The sequence below is a fragment of the Homalodisca vitripennis genome, chromosome 7, assembly GCF_021130785.1.
Source record: "Homalodisca vitripennis isolate AUS2020 chromosome 7, UT_GWSS_2.1, whole genome shotgun sequence".
NCBI lineage: Eukaryota > Metazoa > Arthropoda > Insecta > Hemiptera > Cicadellidae > Homalodisca > Homalodisca vitripennis.
The window spans coordinates 87239083-87258233 of NC_060213.1; the positions used below are offsets into that span (position 1 = coordinate 87239083).

At 31.3% G+C, this 19151-nt stretch overlaps 1 protein-coding gene across 3 annotated transcripts in view; it reads left to right on the forward strand.

Moving 5' to 3' along the window:
* Window positions 1-1903: 1903 nt before the first annotated feature.
* Window positions 1904-19151, forward strand: part of LOC124366018 (uncharacterized PE-PGRS family protein PE_PGRS20-like) — a 49514-nt gene continuing 32266 nt past the window's right edge. Inside the window, exons 1-2 of one of the 3 annotated variants that reach the window (XM_046822216.1) lie at window positions 2002-2188; window positions 14667-15936. In XM_046822216.1, coding sequence (XP_046678172.1) covers window positions 2147-2188; window positions 14667-15476 — 852 coding nt within the window. In that variant the 5' untranslated portion in view covers window positions 2002-2146 and the 3' untranslated portion in view covers window positions 15477-15936. Of the gene's footprint in view, window positions 2189-14666; window positions 15937-19151 lie in introns of those variants that run through there. The other 2 variants (XM_046822217.1, XM_046822215.1) reach the window with 2 other exon arrangements.

Consider the following 19151-nt stretch of genomic DNA (forward strand, 5'->3'; position numbering starts at 1 on the left):
TCCAATCCTTCTTGTTGTAGTTCGGAGCTCTTTAATAGTCTCTTTATCGAAGTCAAAGTTGGGTTTTCTCCATTGATGCTTCGATGTCATCACCTGCCTGAGGTCTCTTCTTTCCTCCTCAGAGAGAGATAGGGAGAGAGAGAGAGAGAGAGAGAGAGAGAGAGAGAGAGAGAGAGAGAGAGATGTGTGTGTGTTCATCGACATATTGTAAAAGTAATAGAACCTTGTAAAACTACTTTTCCATGTTTGAATCCTGGTTCATAGCTCCTGGGTTTCATTGCCCAGATAATAATCATATTATCACTTCCGTTGGAAATGAGATTTTGAGCTCCAAACATTTCAGCTACATTCTAACGCCGAAATGCCGTCCGCTGAAATTTATAAAGAGTTACATTGCCCCAAATGAGCAAAGAATCGGTAGTGGAAAAATCTCAAATCAATACCCAAAATAGAAACTAACCCATCTATAAACTATAAACCGGTGATTAACCATTCGAGACACGTTGGCGTGGGTAGCATAACCTGTCAGGTCTTCCGAAATGGCGGTGAGAAAAGACCGTTCCTTAGACTCCGAAAAAATGGTTCAGGAAGTCAGTTTACGTGTTACGAACAAGTATCGAGTAAGAGATATGTGCCAAAGTTATAGTTACGTTTTTGGACGTTAGATCAAACTTTGCTCTAAATGTGCGTTTAAATCATTTAAATTATTTATATAACCAGTAACATTTTATAACTTAGAGTTAGTATTAATGTATAATACTGATATATTATAAACTAAAAGTTCTTTCTACAACATAAACTAAATGCTTCAATACATCTTTATCGATTTTTTATTTTAACTAAATATTCCAAAAATATTAGTATACTATTCGATTAAACATTTCAAGTAGGAGCTCTTTTCTTATTGGAAAAAAATATTGTATAGTTGAGTGCTTCTTGTACTACAGCGACATTTAACGTTTAAATAATCATGGATAGATATGTAATCCAAATTTAAGTATATTAACCAACGAAACATTACTTTTTATGTTTAATTAGCCTTGCATAATAGAAATTAATTAAAATGTGAGTATATTATACTGTTTAACATAATGAATAAAATATTTATTTCCAAGAGCACTATGAAAAAAATTAAAGTTTACAATCTTGAGTTTAACTTTGAAATAATTTTGCGCAGACATTTTATAAATATCTTAGGATATTAAGCGATATACCCTTGACTTTTCAATAGCCTTATAGAATTCGTAGAAATAGAATTATAATCTTAGCGTCAAAACCCAAGGAGGGTTTTTGTGTTGTAATGATGTTTCCGTGCCTCAACAAAATATTCATAACATTTTATGAATCTTTTAGTGATAGATGGTGCCAAATAAATTTAGAGCAGACTAGGGCACGTGCAATTCTTCAAAATTAAAGCGAATACAGGTTAGGACAAAAAAAAATTCTTCAATGCTGTGCTATAGGACCGAATACTAACCCATTACCCGCTTAATGTCCTTTGCACGTTTTCCTCGGACAGCGGAACACTGATGAGAAACTATGGAGAAACTGATGATTCTCAATGAAACGTGAACTGTGCATAGGTCAAACGTGTAACCAATCAATGAAGTCAAATAATCAAGCCCAAGCCCAGTTTGCTTTTATATTTTTCCATAAATAAACTCATAAATGTACAAAAATATATGCGAAGTCTTTGTTTGTTATTTCATTTAATTTCCATAGCTCTATTCCCGATTTTGGCTGATAGAAAAGTTCTATTCTGAATAAAAACCTTAAAAATAATGTATAGTCAAGTTAATAGACAGACACACTCATTCTAGAATATTTATGTCAGTAAATATATTTCGAATTATATGGTATAAAAATATAAATTACCTTGAATTCCTACTATTATTTAACTTATTAAAAAGTTTATTTAAATTCAAATGTGACTCATTTTTCTATGGATTTAATGCTTGTCTGTAACTTTCCTCATGGACTTGTATTGTTTTATCTATCAGGTGGCGTACTCTTATAGTCATGCAATTTATGACCATAAACAGACACTGCATATCTGACCGTATATATGTCTGTTTGTTTGTTTTATTAGATGTTAAAAACGTATGTGAGATAGCGTTTTCTCGCAAACGTAGAACAAACCGCCAACATGAAGCTAGTGTTCGCCGTTGTTGTAGCAGCCTGTTTGGCGGTGAGTCAATTTTCAAATTTTTTAAACAATAACACCTTCATGAGTGTCTTAATATGCGTGCTTGAAATTAGTAGATATTTATAACCTAAACATTTACTAACCAAATTGACAGAAAGTGTTCAGACATAACTATATTTGCTGTAATATACTTATTTTCGTTAATTCATTCGTCCTTTCGTAATTTGCCAGAATATGGTACACTTGCAAAAACATTTCATCATTAACTAAATACTGCTGGTCAGTCTAAAATGTCTTTTATTGACATATAAATTTTTAAAAACTCCACAAAATACAAAACCATTAGAATGTACCTACCTAATTCTTTTCAATTACTCTATATAAATATCGAGCCTTATTGTTTGTTTTATAAATTACTTTTAGTAGATTACTGTACAAATAAGATTGTTTTTTTCCTAATTCGGCAATATTTCAGTAAAACCCGTCTTCAGGCGCATAAATAGTACAAAATATAAAAGAACATAATACAAACATAAATAAATAAACAGTGAATAAATAATAATAAATATGGATGACATGAAATAAATAATTCTTCCATATGTTTATTTCAAATTTAGACGTTTTTGGCTCAGTTATCTGATGTTGAGTCCATGTGAGATTTTGCTCTTTAAAACCAACTGGTGTGCTTGTTCTTATTCTTTTTGTTTTATAATTCATAGTTATTTTATTTTTCATTGTTTACTGGAGCAAACCGCCTCAATACTAATGTATTATTTGATACTCTTAATACGGTATTAACATTTAAGATATATAATTATTTGATTTACGAAATAATCACATAAACGTCCCTTGAGAAGTGAATAGAAGTTAAATATTATAATGGGTGTTTTTTTTCTTTTTTATCACAAAATCTTGGATTTTAATATGGATTCATTTTACTTCTTGGTATCTCACGATAAGTTGTGGCTTTTAATTTATATATTTAATTATACCTTACCAAAGAAGTATTAGTTTTTCATTTTATACCTTGAAATATTTAAACATATTTTTGAACAATATGTATTTAAATTGTGTTTCAAACTGATCGGAAGCAAATATCGATACATTTTTAAGGTGTAGGTGTCGTGTGAAAACAACGAAAATTTGGTAATTTGTAAATTTGATTTACATTAATTTATTTACATGGTCCGTTCGTTTTCTGCGAATATAAACAAATTTATTAAAAATTTTAATATGTATTATTTTATTACAAACAAGAGTCAAAACTATGTACTCGTATTACTATATTTTGCTAAAACACAACTTATATTTGCTGATATGATAAAACTAGCAAGGTTTATGAAACATTCTCTAACAATAATTTCTGGCACAAAGTTCTATATGTATGGTTTTTTTAACTTATTCCTTGTGCGTAAGCTTCAAGCATAAAATTGATCATGCTGCTAAAAAATTATCTGGGGTGTGTTTAAAAATAAAATAAAATAAAATTATCAGTAATTATAAGATTATTAGATCAAATAATCATTACGATAATAATATACCCGTATAATTTACTTCAATCTAAGTAGTGGCGTTCCCTTTTAAGAATAGTGCTGCCTGTTTATTAATAGTGCAAAAGTAGTTTTTTACTTTTATCCTCAGACGCCCTTACAGATTAAAACTTTGAAACAAAGAATATTGACGAAAATGTATACCAGATGTAAAAGTCCCTCTCCACCCCCTATTAACTTTCTTATGAATAGAGAAGGAGTGGTTTACTTTGGGGGATGTTTATATGTCCAACTGAAGAGTGTTTTATGTATGACAATTTTTTTATCCTTCCCAAAATGGGGTATTTTGGGGATAAGTCAAAATGTTTAAATAGGAACCCCTAGCATAGTATTGGTTACCAAGAGACACAGTAACTGGACTGAATGTGTCTCACATACTAACTGGTAAAAATATAAGAGATAAAATTTCAAAACCAGCTTCGTATTCCCCTAGCTTCGGTCAGACTAAACAAAACCTAATAAATGCTATGTTATTCTTAGTTGTTAATGTTTGCTGATTCTTGTTATAAATGTTGTATGATTTGGTGTCGTTAGTTTTAAAAATAACTAGTAAGTAAATGATTTATCCGCCTTAAATAACTTTAAATGTAACTGAAATTGTGGGGGTTTTATAAAATAATTTTAATTTTAATTGGCCACCAAAATTTGATAGGGTAATATTTAGAGACTACTAGTTTGTGTCTTTCTTCTTCTTTTTATAACACCTTTAAAATTATGCGTCACTTTATAGTAGTTTCCTGTTTAAAAAGCTTTGACTTACCCCAAAATACCCTATTCTGTGGCGCGAGGGGGGTAAACAATTTTCATTAAAAAGAAACTCCTCAGTTGGTCATATAAATATCTCCCAAATTAAATCACTTTATCTCTATTCCTAAAAAAGATAATAGGTGGGTGATTCTTTTAAGACGCCCGGTATAGGTGTTTTATGTATTTTTTTAATGATAATTGTATTGCTCTTACCAATCCATAACAAATCGTTAGTTTAAACCACCCGATTTTTGAATCTTGACTTAGTTCTTAGTAATTTAGATTATGTGAGAATAACTTGCTATTAAATGTCGTCTCTCTACATTTTGATATCACATCCCTTCTCCAACCAGTACAGTACATTTTAATTTATACTGACGAATTTAGGAGTGATCTACTGCAAGACTGCATCTTTTGTTAGCCTACCATGTCGTTATTATGAGTATCTATCTGATCATCTTTTTTGTTTAGATTAATATAATGAAATTATATAGGCTTTATACTTCGTGATATAATAATATATTTAATAGCATCCCAGTCCTTTTTGGATGGATCAAAATAAAATACGAAACAAAAACGGTTCCAATATTTGTTGTTTTGGGCTCTCTCGAGTCCAGGCTTCAAGAGTTTGTTACCTCCTCATGAGTTCCCACCAGTTTCAATTGATAAATATTTCCTTTTCTTATAAATAAAAATAATATATAAATTTAAGTATATAAATTTATTTAAGAAATATAAATCTCATTATAAAAGGATATACCACTTTAAACGCATGCAACTGTATATTTTAAAATAAGTACATCTCTATAATAGGATATACAATTTTTGTATATGTCTAACTACCGTTTTTTTAATAAACACCTCTCTTTTTACATAATCTGAAATCATCCGAAAACACTCAAAATATGTTATGTACAACTATTACATTTTCTTGACTATAATCGAGAAACTACTATTCCCTCTTGAACTCGAAAGTCCCTGGAAAATAGTTTAATTCGAATATTCTTTCCACATGAGCAGTTAAACGTGTTTTCTTCTTTAAAACTGTTTACATAAACATCTAAAAACAATCATTATTCCTATTATAATCTTACTTAAACTTACTTTTAATTCACTTTAGTTAGGATTCGGTTCCACAATGTTGCTATAGAGGCTGTCACCTTTTCGAATACTGCCTACTGACTTGTTTTAGCCAGTGGATCTGACTATCATGTAAATTTTCCGGTTCACACAACGTCGACACGTGGTTGACAAAATGGAGCGAATAGTAATAAAACTTTAGATATACAGTTTTTAATTCTTAGGCTTATAAGACAGTACTATTATCTACGTATTTCGGATTGAAACTTGTTCAAAAGTTTTCAAGATTACGAAACTCTTGAAATATTTCAGCCTCACTGTGGAGACTCTTTCTTAATTTCGGTTTAATATCTTGCTATCCACAGGAAGGACGAAATATTTCAAGAGTTTCGTAATCTTGAAAACTTTTGAACAAGATTCAAACCGAAAAACTTAAATACTAGTACTGTCTTGTAAGCCTAAAAACTAAAAACTGTCGATCTAAAGTTTGTTTTTTCCCGCTATTGGATCCAAATCTCAGACAAAAATCATAACATTAATAATTTAACAGTTTAGAATGTCTTATTCTTTCTTTTAAAACATATTTTTGGCGCTTGAGGATTTAGAATGTAATAGGATTACTAAAACTATACCCATCGCTATGGCATGAGACTTTATTAATATATTAATATTTTTAATAATAGTATATTTCCCTCTAAAGAAACCTCTCCTTCGATTCTAACCTTCATCGACAGACGTGTTCGAATAAATGATATTAACTGTATAAATGTTAATTTATTATAAATATATAACTGAATAAATCTTAATTATAAATATAGCACTGTATAAATTGTTATTATAAATAAAATTAAAATGTTTCAAATTTTGTTTAAATAATAAATAAACTATTCTTCTACTAAAATTTATTACCGCATGATGTGAATTAAAATGTTGTAGCTTTTGAACTTTACAATACGATTTCTTTTAAAACATTATATCATTTTAAATTTTAAACGTTATTTCGGCAATAATTGTGTTATATATTAAATATAAAATATGTATATGTGCAATATAAATCTGGTCATTCAAATGTTGAAAGGTGCTTCTTTAAATTCAAATATTTTTTTGTTTGAATAAAACACATATTTCTATCTGAATCGTTTCTAATGATATTAAAAATAATAAAACAAAGAACGTCTTCAACTGTTACTATATTTGGCTTCTTAAATGTACTTGGAGGGGTTTTAGAAACCTTTTACGGCTGCATCAATGAGGCAGCTATTATATGACCGTCTATTACCTTCGAGCTGTTACCTTCACGTTATACTTGCACTGTGAATGACATCTGTTTGCTCTGCATAATTCTGTCCACATAGCCCGTCTATGAAACCGGCGATTTCTCGGCTGATGCAATAAATGCTTTTTCTGAAAGCGTAATGACAAAAAATAAATATAAGAAAATTAAATGTCTTAATAATTAATTAATATTACAACTAAAACATGTTACATTCGGAAGTAAATAACCTCAAACGGTCTTAAATTAAAATATGAAATAAAACAAACATACTTCTCTTAAGATACGGTACCTTCATAGAATATAAAAGGTGATTTCGGAAAACTACCTGTAAAGAGAGTATCATTTCTCGTACATAATAATAAGTTCCTACGTAACAATAAGTTTCTAAGTTAATAATAAGTTTTCAGTTATCAAGTTTAACAGAAGATTTAAATTCCGAGTCAGTCAGGAACTAAAAAAATGGTAAGTGTAAAATATTAAATCTATATTATTTTATCTATATTAAATCTATATAACAGGCCTCTCTTATGGTAGTATTGATATCATATGTCTTCTAATACGTAGATAAATATATAAATACAATCAATGAAGCATATTAAAGTAGGTTATACTTGTATTAGGTTAAAGCAATATACTTTAAACTCATGCAATAAGCTAGACAAAGAATATGGCTAACATTGATTTAAAATGTAATTCAATTAAGATAGTTTAAAAAAGTGGTTAAAAGTAATTTTACTGCGTTTAAGTTACATAACGTGTTACAATGAAAGCCAAGTTGTAAATTCTCGAGAAACTAATTAATCTCATTTATTCTTATTTGTTAATCTCATATTCGTACGTAAAGTTTTCCATAACAGTTTATATTTAGTATAATATTATATAAAATCGAACTGGGTCAAATAAAATTCCATTTATTTTTTATACACACGCACGCACAAACGCACGCACGCACGCACGTAGTCATCTAACCATCCTGGCTGCTAGCAATCTCTTCCTGTCCCTGTTCTAACCAGTCCTCTATGGTGTACTCAGGTGTCAGCAAGTGTAAAATTCCCGCTCCCCCCATAAAGTTTTATATTTAAAAGATGAAGAAATATGTGTGAAAAGCCTCCACAGCCACAAAGGAAACTGGTTTGAATGCTGTCCGACAAGCATTCCTCATACTGAAAGGACTTCTCCTCTTAAGTTCTCCTCTTACGGTCCACGCATAATATTTTCGTGCATGCAGCGCATTGCGTGTTTATTTATCTCAGAAGACACAAACTCGGCAAAGGAGACCTAATTTTTATCAGACAGCTGTCAGAGGTGCTTATTCCCGCCGCCACTTATGCTATACTACAAATATACTCCCAATTCCCTTGACCTGATGAAAATGTGAGAAGGCATTTAGTAGGATCACCGTAAAAACACTCATCTCCGGAATCCCCACCTGTGTACTAAGTTTTCGCATGGCATTTTACACAATATTTATCTCTTATTTCCTCCCATCAGACAATTTTGAGTGATGAAAATCTTTCAATCTGGAGTTCCTTAAAGTATTTGTCAAGGCATTGGGTTGATACGTCCCCTCCTGTTATCGGAAATTATCGTATGCATGAAACTGTAACTACCAATAGAATGGAGTTCTATTCTGTCTCGACATTAAAGAATTGCGTCACCCAACCAATCGCCTTGCTCTGAAATATTCTCTAAGAATTAATTAATTCTCTAAGAAGGTAGTGAACATTTTGTGTCTTGAAAGTCGACTATACTTTCACACAGAACCCTAAATAGTGAATAACGAAATGTATGCTATGCCTCGGCGACTATCCTAACTTTTGATGGAAAACGTTTATGTTCGACACCCAGATGAAAATGGTGCCCCAGCGTATTCATAAACCAACTGGACTGTCTATGTCACGAGTCTTTACAATCCCATACTGCCCAAGAAGAAGAGGTCGTTATGGCTGTACTCCAGTGGTGGTTTCATTAGAAGCGCCTTCATCTTCTACTTCTTTTACTGTAGATCCTGCGGAAGATTTATCCAATTTTGAAGGGGGCTATAGTGACAAGAGTCTGTTTGCTGCTATATCTGAGGTTTAAACCACTGTCTTAAGACAATGAATCACTGATTTCCCTTGTTGGTTAGGTTCTTGATACGCTAATACCACTTGCACCAGCCACTTGGCAACTGAAGGTGTTAGTATGACGAAATAAAACATGAAACCTTATGTCTTCAGACAGTTGTGACCCCTATGGCTTGTGACAGTTTTGAGCCCTATGGCTTGAGACAGTTGTGACCAATATGGCTTGAGACCGTTGTGACCCCTATGGCTTGAAACAGTTGTGATCCCTAAGACTTGAGACAGTCACAACTCAATGTAAATTGAGAGGTCACAACCCCTCCTAATAAAATAATCCTACTTAATTTATTATATTTATCTGGTCTTAATTACATTAAAATCTACATTAATAATCTGTAAAATCTGTGAAATGCTCAAATCAATAGGCTTTTGGCAATCATCTCGGTATTTGAGGTCCAATGCATAAGCTGGAATACTCTCTTTATCTCGATGAACATTAATAGTCACCACCCAAACAGTGGAATTCTTTTCATTTTTAGTACAGTCATTTATTGTGTTTATTTTTTTGAACTTCACTAAAAATATGCTGCATTATCGTAAAAGTTTCAAAGACATCAGTGCAACGTTTTGTTACAACGTAGTAAACTAACAAAGGCTGTGATTAATACAACAATATTCTACATGTTCACAACAGTTACGAGAGAAAAAGAAGTGCTTCTTACTTACTTGTTTTCCTGTAATAAGGTTTAAAGACGGCGTGCCTAACCAACAAAGTCTAATGTAGCTTTTCGTGTTACAGGGAATTTGTCTGTCAGAATCTATAACAGCTCCTGAAGCCCCTCCTGTCGCTCAAACTCCTGTCGCTGATTACAACGGTTACCTCATCCCAATTTTACCTAGAATTTTGGAACTACTTTTCGAACTACTTTTGAAAAGCTCCCACTTTTCTGGATGTGACGGCAACACTGGTTACGGCTGCGGTAGCGGCGGCTATAGCTGCGGTCACGGTGGAGGCGGCAGCTGTGGAAACTGCGGCAAAAACAGCATCAACTGCAACTGCGATATTAGTGAATCTAATGGCTTCATCTATAAATAAATGTATCCATGAATATGCACCTTACAAGAAATTAAATTCTATAATACGGTTTCCTCTAAAACTACGTGCATTGACGATTTACATTACACTTTAAAAATGATTTAATGGTTAACATTTATTTTACCAATTTATTGTATTGTGTAATTTATATATTTTATTCATATTTATTTTAGAAATTCTCGCTTACAGTTATTACAATTTTTTTTCTATAATATGTTCATAGTTATACAATTTAGCCACATTGTGGTTATTTTTTATATGTCATTGATTTTTACATCAATGATAAATTATAGTCGATGTAAGAATAACATATGTATTTTTAATATTTCTAAAATATTTTAAACTAATAAATGAGGTTTTTCTTAAGTATTTTTGTTATGTCATGTAGCAATGAAATTACCAGATGTCCAGAAAGAGAATTACCAAATCAATAGATATTTGATCCATCGATTTATCACGAGGTCAAGTTACAGACAGGACTTTACATACAGATAATACAATATAATACATAAATACATATATATGTATAATAGAGGCATATTTCACACCTTTTAGTTTAATTTCTATCTCAGACCACTTTGGCCATGAAACCATAATTATACGACAGAGCTTGGAATTCGAACCAGACTCTGTGAGAAAAACATGATCTAAAACCAAGAAATACTGAGCTTTTTATGGAATGCCTCAAGAAAAAATAGTTGAATATATTGAATGTTTTTACAAAGTACATGACATACCATCGACACGTTTTGGGCCGTTTAATTTTCCATTTAATGTAACTTGCCCATTCTGCATTTTCAAACGACGTACTCAAAGAAGACTAACACAAGGATATGACTATGCAGGATATTCTTGATTCAAGATCAAGTCTGAAATATTATGACACAATTAAAAAGAGAGGATATGTTTGAGTTTCCTGGTGGATGTCGTTATCATAAAAATTACAAACCCTAGGGCTAGAGACATCGACCCACATTTAAAACATGACGATTATTTTTTTTTAATACTTGGAATATTAAGTATACTTTTATAACTATCAGCTCAGAAACTTAGTAATAGTAGTAACCTAAAGTAATAATCCTTTTATAGTGACAAATAAATATGAACCATCCAATTTATTTCGTTTTGACGTAAAATTTGAATCTCTTATGGATATATTGCGCTTTTTACAAATTTATTTATTCTGCTATTTTCTCGTTGGTATCATGGTTTCCCATAAAACCGATATAAGCTTATATTCGTTATCGCTCAGCCAAATCCCATAAGTTGATATGTACTATTAACGAGCTCAGTGTTCCACAAATAAAAATGAAGCCCCATGCACAATTTCAAGTCTTCGGGTCGGTTTCGTTTTCGAGATTTCGTGCAGGCAAAACAGTCAGATAAGACATAATCTTCCCTATCAAAGACATAAATCAAATTTTTCCATTCCCACAAGCACTAGGTTTCCTAAAGCTCAGCCAATAAAATTCAGTACATTTTGTTCAAGCAAAATTATCCTTTAAGTATAATTCCTTTTCCAGTCTGACAAGTACTAGGCTCCCCTAAAGCTCAGCCAATAAAATTCAGTACATTTTGTTGAAGCAAAGTCATTCTTTAAGTATAATTCCTTTTTCAGTCTCACAAGTACTAGGCTTTCCTGAAGCTCAGCCAATAAAATTCAGTAAATTTTGTTTAAGCAAAGTCATTCTTTAAGTATAATTCATTTTCCAGCCCCACGAGTAATAGGCTTTCCTGAAGCTCAGCCAATAAAATTCAGTACTTTTTTTGAAGCAGTCATTCTTGAAGTATAATTCTTTTTCCAGTCCCACAAGTTCTAGGCTTCCCTAAAGCTCCGCCAATAAAATCAGTACATTTTGTTTAAGCAAAGTCATTCTTGAAGTATAATTCTTTTTCCAATCTTACTCAATCTCATTAACCTTATGTGTTGAGATTGAAGAGCAGCTATTCTAAATAGAAACTCGAAATTTTATTTAGAACAGATAACAAAACTATCAGAATTCTTTTAAAGAAGGCTTTAAGGAAATTGTTTTGTTTACTGTGTTTCTATATTCTTGACATCGTTCTGTGATATTGACTCATACGATTTAGGTCAAGATAGGGACGTACAGCACTACATGACTAGAGTCAATGACAACTGAGTAACACAAAACAACAGTGTTTGAACACTTATTTGATGTTCCCATATGGCTTCAGACTAATTAATGGGCTCTCTGGAAGTTATTAATATTTCATTGATAAAAAGAAAACACTTCAAAATACTAACTAAACTACTTTCCAGCATTTTATTCCCTTGAACCGTTCATGATGGGCCGATATCATTCTGGTAAACTTTAATGAAGACCAAAGAAAAATAGGTTTGATTTATTACTAGCTGGTACCCGTGGCTTCACACGCAATTTTCAAAAATCTCTTCTTATTACTTATTAAAATCACGTACTATGTAGTATAAGGGAGTTCTGATCAATATTTCAAAAGTAAGTAACCATACCCTAGGTACTTATTATTTTATTAATCATGGTCAAGAGTAACAGAGTTTAACCTGATTCTTATATCACGTTTGGCACATATACGAGCACTTCTGGTTCAAGTTAATTATATTTCTGCCACCATAATGGAACGTGTGAACAAGATCTTCGTGAACAAAATCATTGGCCGTGGAGTTGGGATTATGTTCTTTTAGAAGAAGCTAAATGCACTAAGTATCTAAGTACTCTGATAGAAAGCTAAGTTTTTACATTGGTAGACAAACCAGTTCGATTTTACTTTACGTATTATCGTATGCTTCCGGTATGAAATTTTTCCTGTGCCATAGAAGACTTATCCTTATTGTCTCTTGAAAAATGTATACATACTTAGAAATAAGAAGTCAATATCTGTTAAACGTGTGCACTTCCGGCCGTTTAAAGACACTTATGGCGCCACAGTTTTTTGTCAGTGCTTCATTGTCCTGATCAAAAAATGTAAAAATGTACTTCGATCAAAAAGAGTATATTTTCAGCTCTTGTAATCTAGTTTTGGTCTAATATGTTTCCAATGCCATAGTATAGTGTGCCTTATAATCTCAATATATACATACATACTTAGGGTAAGAAGCCTTTAAGGGACCTAACGCCTATATATTTCCGTTATAAGGGGGAAATCCTAATTAGATTCATGCAACATATTAAAATTGGCGTTTATAATATTTCACGTTATAGAAGTCTTGCGGTTTTCCCTTAAGCCACTGTTCACCCACTGTAAACCCACCAGTTTAAAGAAACAACTTCTTTGGAAAAATGTACAGCTTTGTTCAGGTTGGTTTTATAACAATGTTTAAATAACATTTACAACGCATTAGATGTTTTAACTGGTCGCTGGTGCCATCTGGAGTATACGTCAGATATAACTTTGTGTTGCTATCAGCATTACATTCCTGATCAAGCACTGCATACTCAATATTTTACAGAATTTAAACGTAACAGATTTTACAACCACTTTGTCGAACTTCATTTGTCAGTCAAATTTGGATTATGAAAAAATTACATTTTTTTCTAATTTCCAAAACATTTCTGCTAGCGTTTCTAAGCTTCCTCTTTATATAAATCTTCGTCGGATGTCAACGAATATTTGACCAAAATAATTCTAGTCCAGCTGTTCTTGAGATAAGCGATTAGTAACACATTTTTTAATAACTTTTATTAAAAAGGCTATTAGTCCTTGTATTAATATTATTTAAAGTACATATTTTATTGAAGCTCAAAATAAATAGTGCTATTTGAACAAATTTAGTCCCCATTTTACTTATAAAAAAATATTATTTCTCATAATGCTATAAGAATCAAATTAACGTGTGAAGTGACTTTAGATATTGTTTTACCAGTACAAATATGTATTAATTGCCCTAACTTATAATTCTGTCCAGCTTTTCTTAAAGTACCATGGAATTAGCACATTTTCCTTGGTTATTTATACGACTGAGCCAAGTTAGTGTCATCTAATTCAATTAGTTAAGACGATATAGTATAGAGAAGACACTAAGGTCATCCTGGGACGCGAAGAAATTCCTACTTAAACTTATGTTGTATACATTAAAAAAAACCAAAAATTTTCTGTCAGTTGATAAGACAACGAGCAAAAGTCAAAAGTTGTTATTTCAGATACAAAGGATTCAAATTGACAATTTCGTTTTTTTCTAATGAGATAATATTCTTCCATGAAAATCAGAATCATTTTTGTATCTTTCCATTCCTCGCTGATTTTTCTTTATCTTTATGTAGAACATCTCCAGATCTTAAGTTAATATTTCCACGATTTTGACGCATCTAATTACTTTTTATAAGTTTTCATTACTAAAGAAAAAAACAGAAACACCACTTTTAAAGTGGTGAACATCTTATATTATCTCAGAGATTCCTGTATATATAAATACCACCAGGAAGAAGATCAGGAAGACAAACACTGTTTAAATTTATTTATAGCAATATTTGAATAACATGCTCAACTCTAAGTTAATCACAGTTTACTGTCAAAATTGGAGAAAATTAATATAATTATGAATTGAGACAAAGTGGTTGAATGTAGTTCTGTTCATGAATTTCACCATTTACAAGTTCGTATTGGGTATGCGTTTATTATATAAAGGTAAGCTTGTAATTCGCTTTATGCTGTAAGATCTAAAGAGAGCACTTCTGATTGCACAGCTCAAATATAACATGTTGTGTTGCAGGGAATCTGCCTCACGAATCCAGCTCCTAAAACTCCTCCTCATGCTCTTGCTGAAGCGTTCGCTAATGTGCCTTCTGCCAACAACGTGAAATTCTTGAGTGGCATTATTAACTCTGCGAAAGGCGTGTTTAAATCATTTAATATCCCAGATACGCTTTGCGGTTATGTTGTCAGATACTTGGGGAAAATACGCTCCAAAATTTTAAGCTACGTTCCCTGCCAATATAAACTCTGCAAATGTCCAAGTAAAGGAGCTTGCCAATGCGATAGTTGTAAAGTTTTAAATAACTATCCCTGTCAATGTGATTGCTGCAAAGTTTCGCGTATTGATATCCGTAAATGTGATCGCTGTAATTATTCAACTAACGATGATTGCCAATGTGATCGCTGGAACGATTCAAATAACGATGAATGTCAATGTGATTGTTGCAATTTTTCAACTAACGATGATTGCCAATGTGATCACTGGAACTATTCAAATAACGATGAATGTCAATGTGATTGTTGCAATTTTTCAACTAACGATGATTGCCAATGTGATCGCTGCAAAGGTTCGCGTAGCAATGCCTGTCAATGTGATTGCTGGAACGATTCAACTAACGATGAATGTCAATGTGATTACTGTAATTTTTCAAATAACGATGATTGTCCATGTGATCGCTGCAGAGATTTAAGTACCGATGCCTGTCAATGTGACTGCTGCACAGGTTCGAGTGGCGATGGCAACACTATAAGCTGCAGACACTTATCAGAAGCACCATGCAACTGTAAATGTAAAACAGTGAATGGTAATCGCATTTTTCGAAAGTAATGTTTGTGGCAGTTATTTTATCTAAATTTACACAAATCATTGTTTCCATATATACCTTAATGGTATTGTAAAATGATCTGATAAGTATTTATAAATTACACCTTCTACAAAAATGTACAGCGCTCCACTTTGTATAATACCGCAGGAAAATCGATTATATTATTAAAATATTACGTTATTCTTGAAATTATAAGAAATAAGAAAAACATGTGCTATTGTGAGTTTGTTCTTACAAGAGGAACGTTGCAACAGTATTACAATAATGTAAATTCAAATAGTTTCTTTATTAAACTTCATAACTTTGATTGTGCTCTTATGAGTTTCATATATTATTTTATTGAAATTTATATAAAGCTAAACCTTTTATACTACACATGCGCACTAACATATTTACTGTATTCATACAGATATTTTAAGGTTGTATAGAAACTATGTATTTGAATAAAGACTTGTATGTATACATTGTATTATTTTCACGTGTATCATACTACGTTCGTATATAGAGGCTGCACCTACTATTTTGAAAAATTGTGATTTTATGAACCATTCAAAAAATACAGATCATGCCGCAATAACAACCACGACTCATGCCATACAAGACCGCTCTTAATATTAAAGTACCCTTTAGTCTGGTCATTATTAAATGTTATTCTGTTCGTGAACAGTTCTTTCTCTTAGCCTTTAATCGTATGTTCTAAACTTTATGTTTGTTATTTATATTAATTGATTAATTCGAGCAAATGCCGAAATAGTAAAGGACATTTAACAGAAATAAGTCAACTTCATATTTATATGTGAGCATTTATGTATTTATATAGCCTTAGTGCATTTATATATATATATATATATATATATATATATATATATATATATATATATATATATATTGAATCACAAAAAGTACTTGCTCCGCCGGGACTAGAACCCGGATCTCTCACTTCCCGGCTGAGTGTACTACCACTATACCACAGAGGCCTTATTTTTTACGGTTCGGGTCTTGGAGGAGATTCAATGTTTATTGAAGTAAAATTTTGGCTATTGCCATTAATACAAATTCAATGAATGTAAAATAAAAAAAGTCGTTTAACAGGTATTTGGTCGTCCGATCATATAATAGTTATATATACTGATTTTATTATATACATATATATAGTGTGTGTGTATATATATACATATATATTGTGTGTGTATGTATTTGCATATATATATATATATATATATATATATAATATATATATATATATATATATATATATATATATATATATATATATATATACATATACACACACAAAAAGAAGGCTAACTCAACAACTCAACATGGGCGTCGGAAAAATATTTCACTCGAACCAGAAGTGTATGAGACACGTGCAAAGCCTAAGATATTGCGTGTAAAGCCGCGGGTAACTGCTAGTGTTTGATAACTAATTTATGCGTAATCCACAATCCATAATATGTTAACGCCAACTCTAATAAATGCATTGTGTAACTATTTTATTCTACCGTTACTAACGGTATTCAATAAATCTGAATAATAATTTTTATTTCTTTGATCAAATAAAAATTAATCACGTCTATAAGGCATTGAACTTATGTGGTTAAGTTATTATATAAATCGATAAATAATTAAAGTCCTTTTACTCATACAAATTATTTCTATTTCTGATACTTAAATAACGAAGTAAAACAATATGGCGACATAAAAAGAAAATTTAATCTATCCTATATTTTATATTATATTATTTATATTACGTGTAAATTAGTCTAAAGCGTATGTATAAACATTAAATCGGAATTTAATGATAATCTCTAAGCCCAACGTAGTTAATCCGCGAGAATTTTATGTAAAACGACTGAGTGAATCAACGAAAAGCACCAAGTTTTATTGTTCGTCAGATTAGTGAGAAGATATAAAATCCAAGACTGGAACTAAATAACGGGTAAGTTTAACAGCTGTAAAACCCAAATGTTAAGACAAGCTCTTGTTAAATATTGTTAAAATTATAATTTTTCGGATGTACTAGTATTTAGTTACTCATATAATATTTGGCCTTTATTTATAACTAAATATATTCTCCCTTAATGTGTTTAAACTCTTCCATCTGGTTTTGAGATAGCGTGCTGGGTGTGCCTAGACACTATATAAGTCGTTTTACGTGTATTTTATACCGCTCAAATTTAGCATTAACCATTAAATTAACAGATAAAATGTATGTTTCATTGCAATTATTGTAATTGGAAATATGGTTCGGAAAAGCTCAATATGCATCTCTAGTTCTACAGACTTGTTTTTAATTTTTCAATATTTAAAATATAAACTTTTCATAAATTTAAACCAATTTAATTTCCTTGAGTTATAGCAGCTTTTATTGTTTCATACACGGAACTACAGTACACATTTCTTTGTTTTAGTAGTGTTACCTGTTATAAAAAAAAATTATAACCATACTGTATAGATTCCAATCTATATATTCTATCAATAAAAGAATATCCGAAAAAGGGGCTTTTGCATAAGTACACTATGAAAAGCATTCTTCTATACCTGATGAATCTTATACAACATATTATGTGTCTGTAATAGTAAATACAATAATTTCAGATATCCGTATTGTCAAATTCAAAGCCAAGTATATACACGTAGGTCAAAATATTAATTTTATAATCTATTAATAAATGATCTTAATTTGTAAAATCATGTTGCAATGAATTAAACTTTTTTATAAAACACGACACATTCTTAGTTCAGAATTATCTTACATATTGGTTTGAATTCTCGTAGGGTTGAGTCGAATATAGATAACCACAGATAGGCTAAAAAGTCATTCTTACTTTGTTAAATAACACCTTATAATCAAACACAACTTATGTAGAGGAAGGGAATATGTCATTATCAACTCCATCAAAACCTCTATGTAAAAGGCGATCTCTCTTTTCCTTTCTTTTTATCCCCCATTTATAGCAATGACAAATTAACATATGGTTTATCATATGGGTTTTTAAAGAAAGATTGCAAGATCTCCATGTGGCAGAGATCGAATTTTGAGATCAGTTGATTTTCCAGTCTGGGTTCAACAAGTCCCAAAATTATGTTAAACATTTCTTCAGTTAAAACCTATTTTTGAAAAATATTCTAATGCATTGACAGTTTCTGTTAGGTTTACAAAAACATTTTAAAACCTTTATTAGAACTGGTTGTCCGTGTATCTCTTTAATGTTAGAGAAGAATATGAGGTTAGAAAGATGGCACCAGAAGAAGAAAGCAATTACTTCGAATGTAATTTATTTTGTACATTTAAAACTGTAAATAACTCCCAAGTTATAAATGACTGCAAACTATGCATTGAGTACGATCGGACATATCTTTCCACCATACTTTCCATTACATACTTGTAAGTACAGCCGAACTGCACCTCTAACACAAATATCTTTAAGCCCCGTAATTTCCTTCCAGTTCCAAGTAGAACTTGTACATAAATTAAGGTATCGGTTACATAAAATTGTACTCTTAATTAATCTCGGCTAATCGCTTGAACGATAGCTGAGCACGCAATATAAAGTTATTTCCGCTTAGTTTGGAATTATACACAAAGTTTAAAGTTTTTACTTACGAATAAAAATGGTACCTTAAGAACTTTGGTAGTAAAACTAATAACTCCCGAAAATCACCATATATTA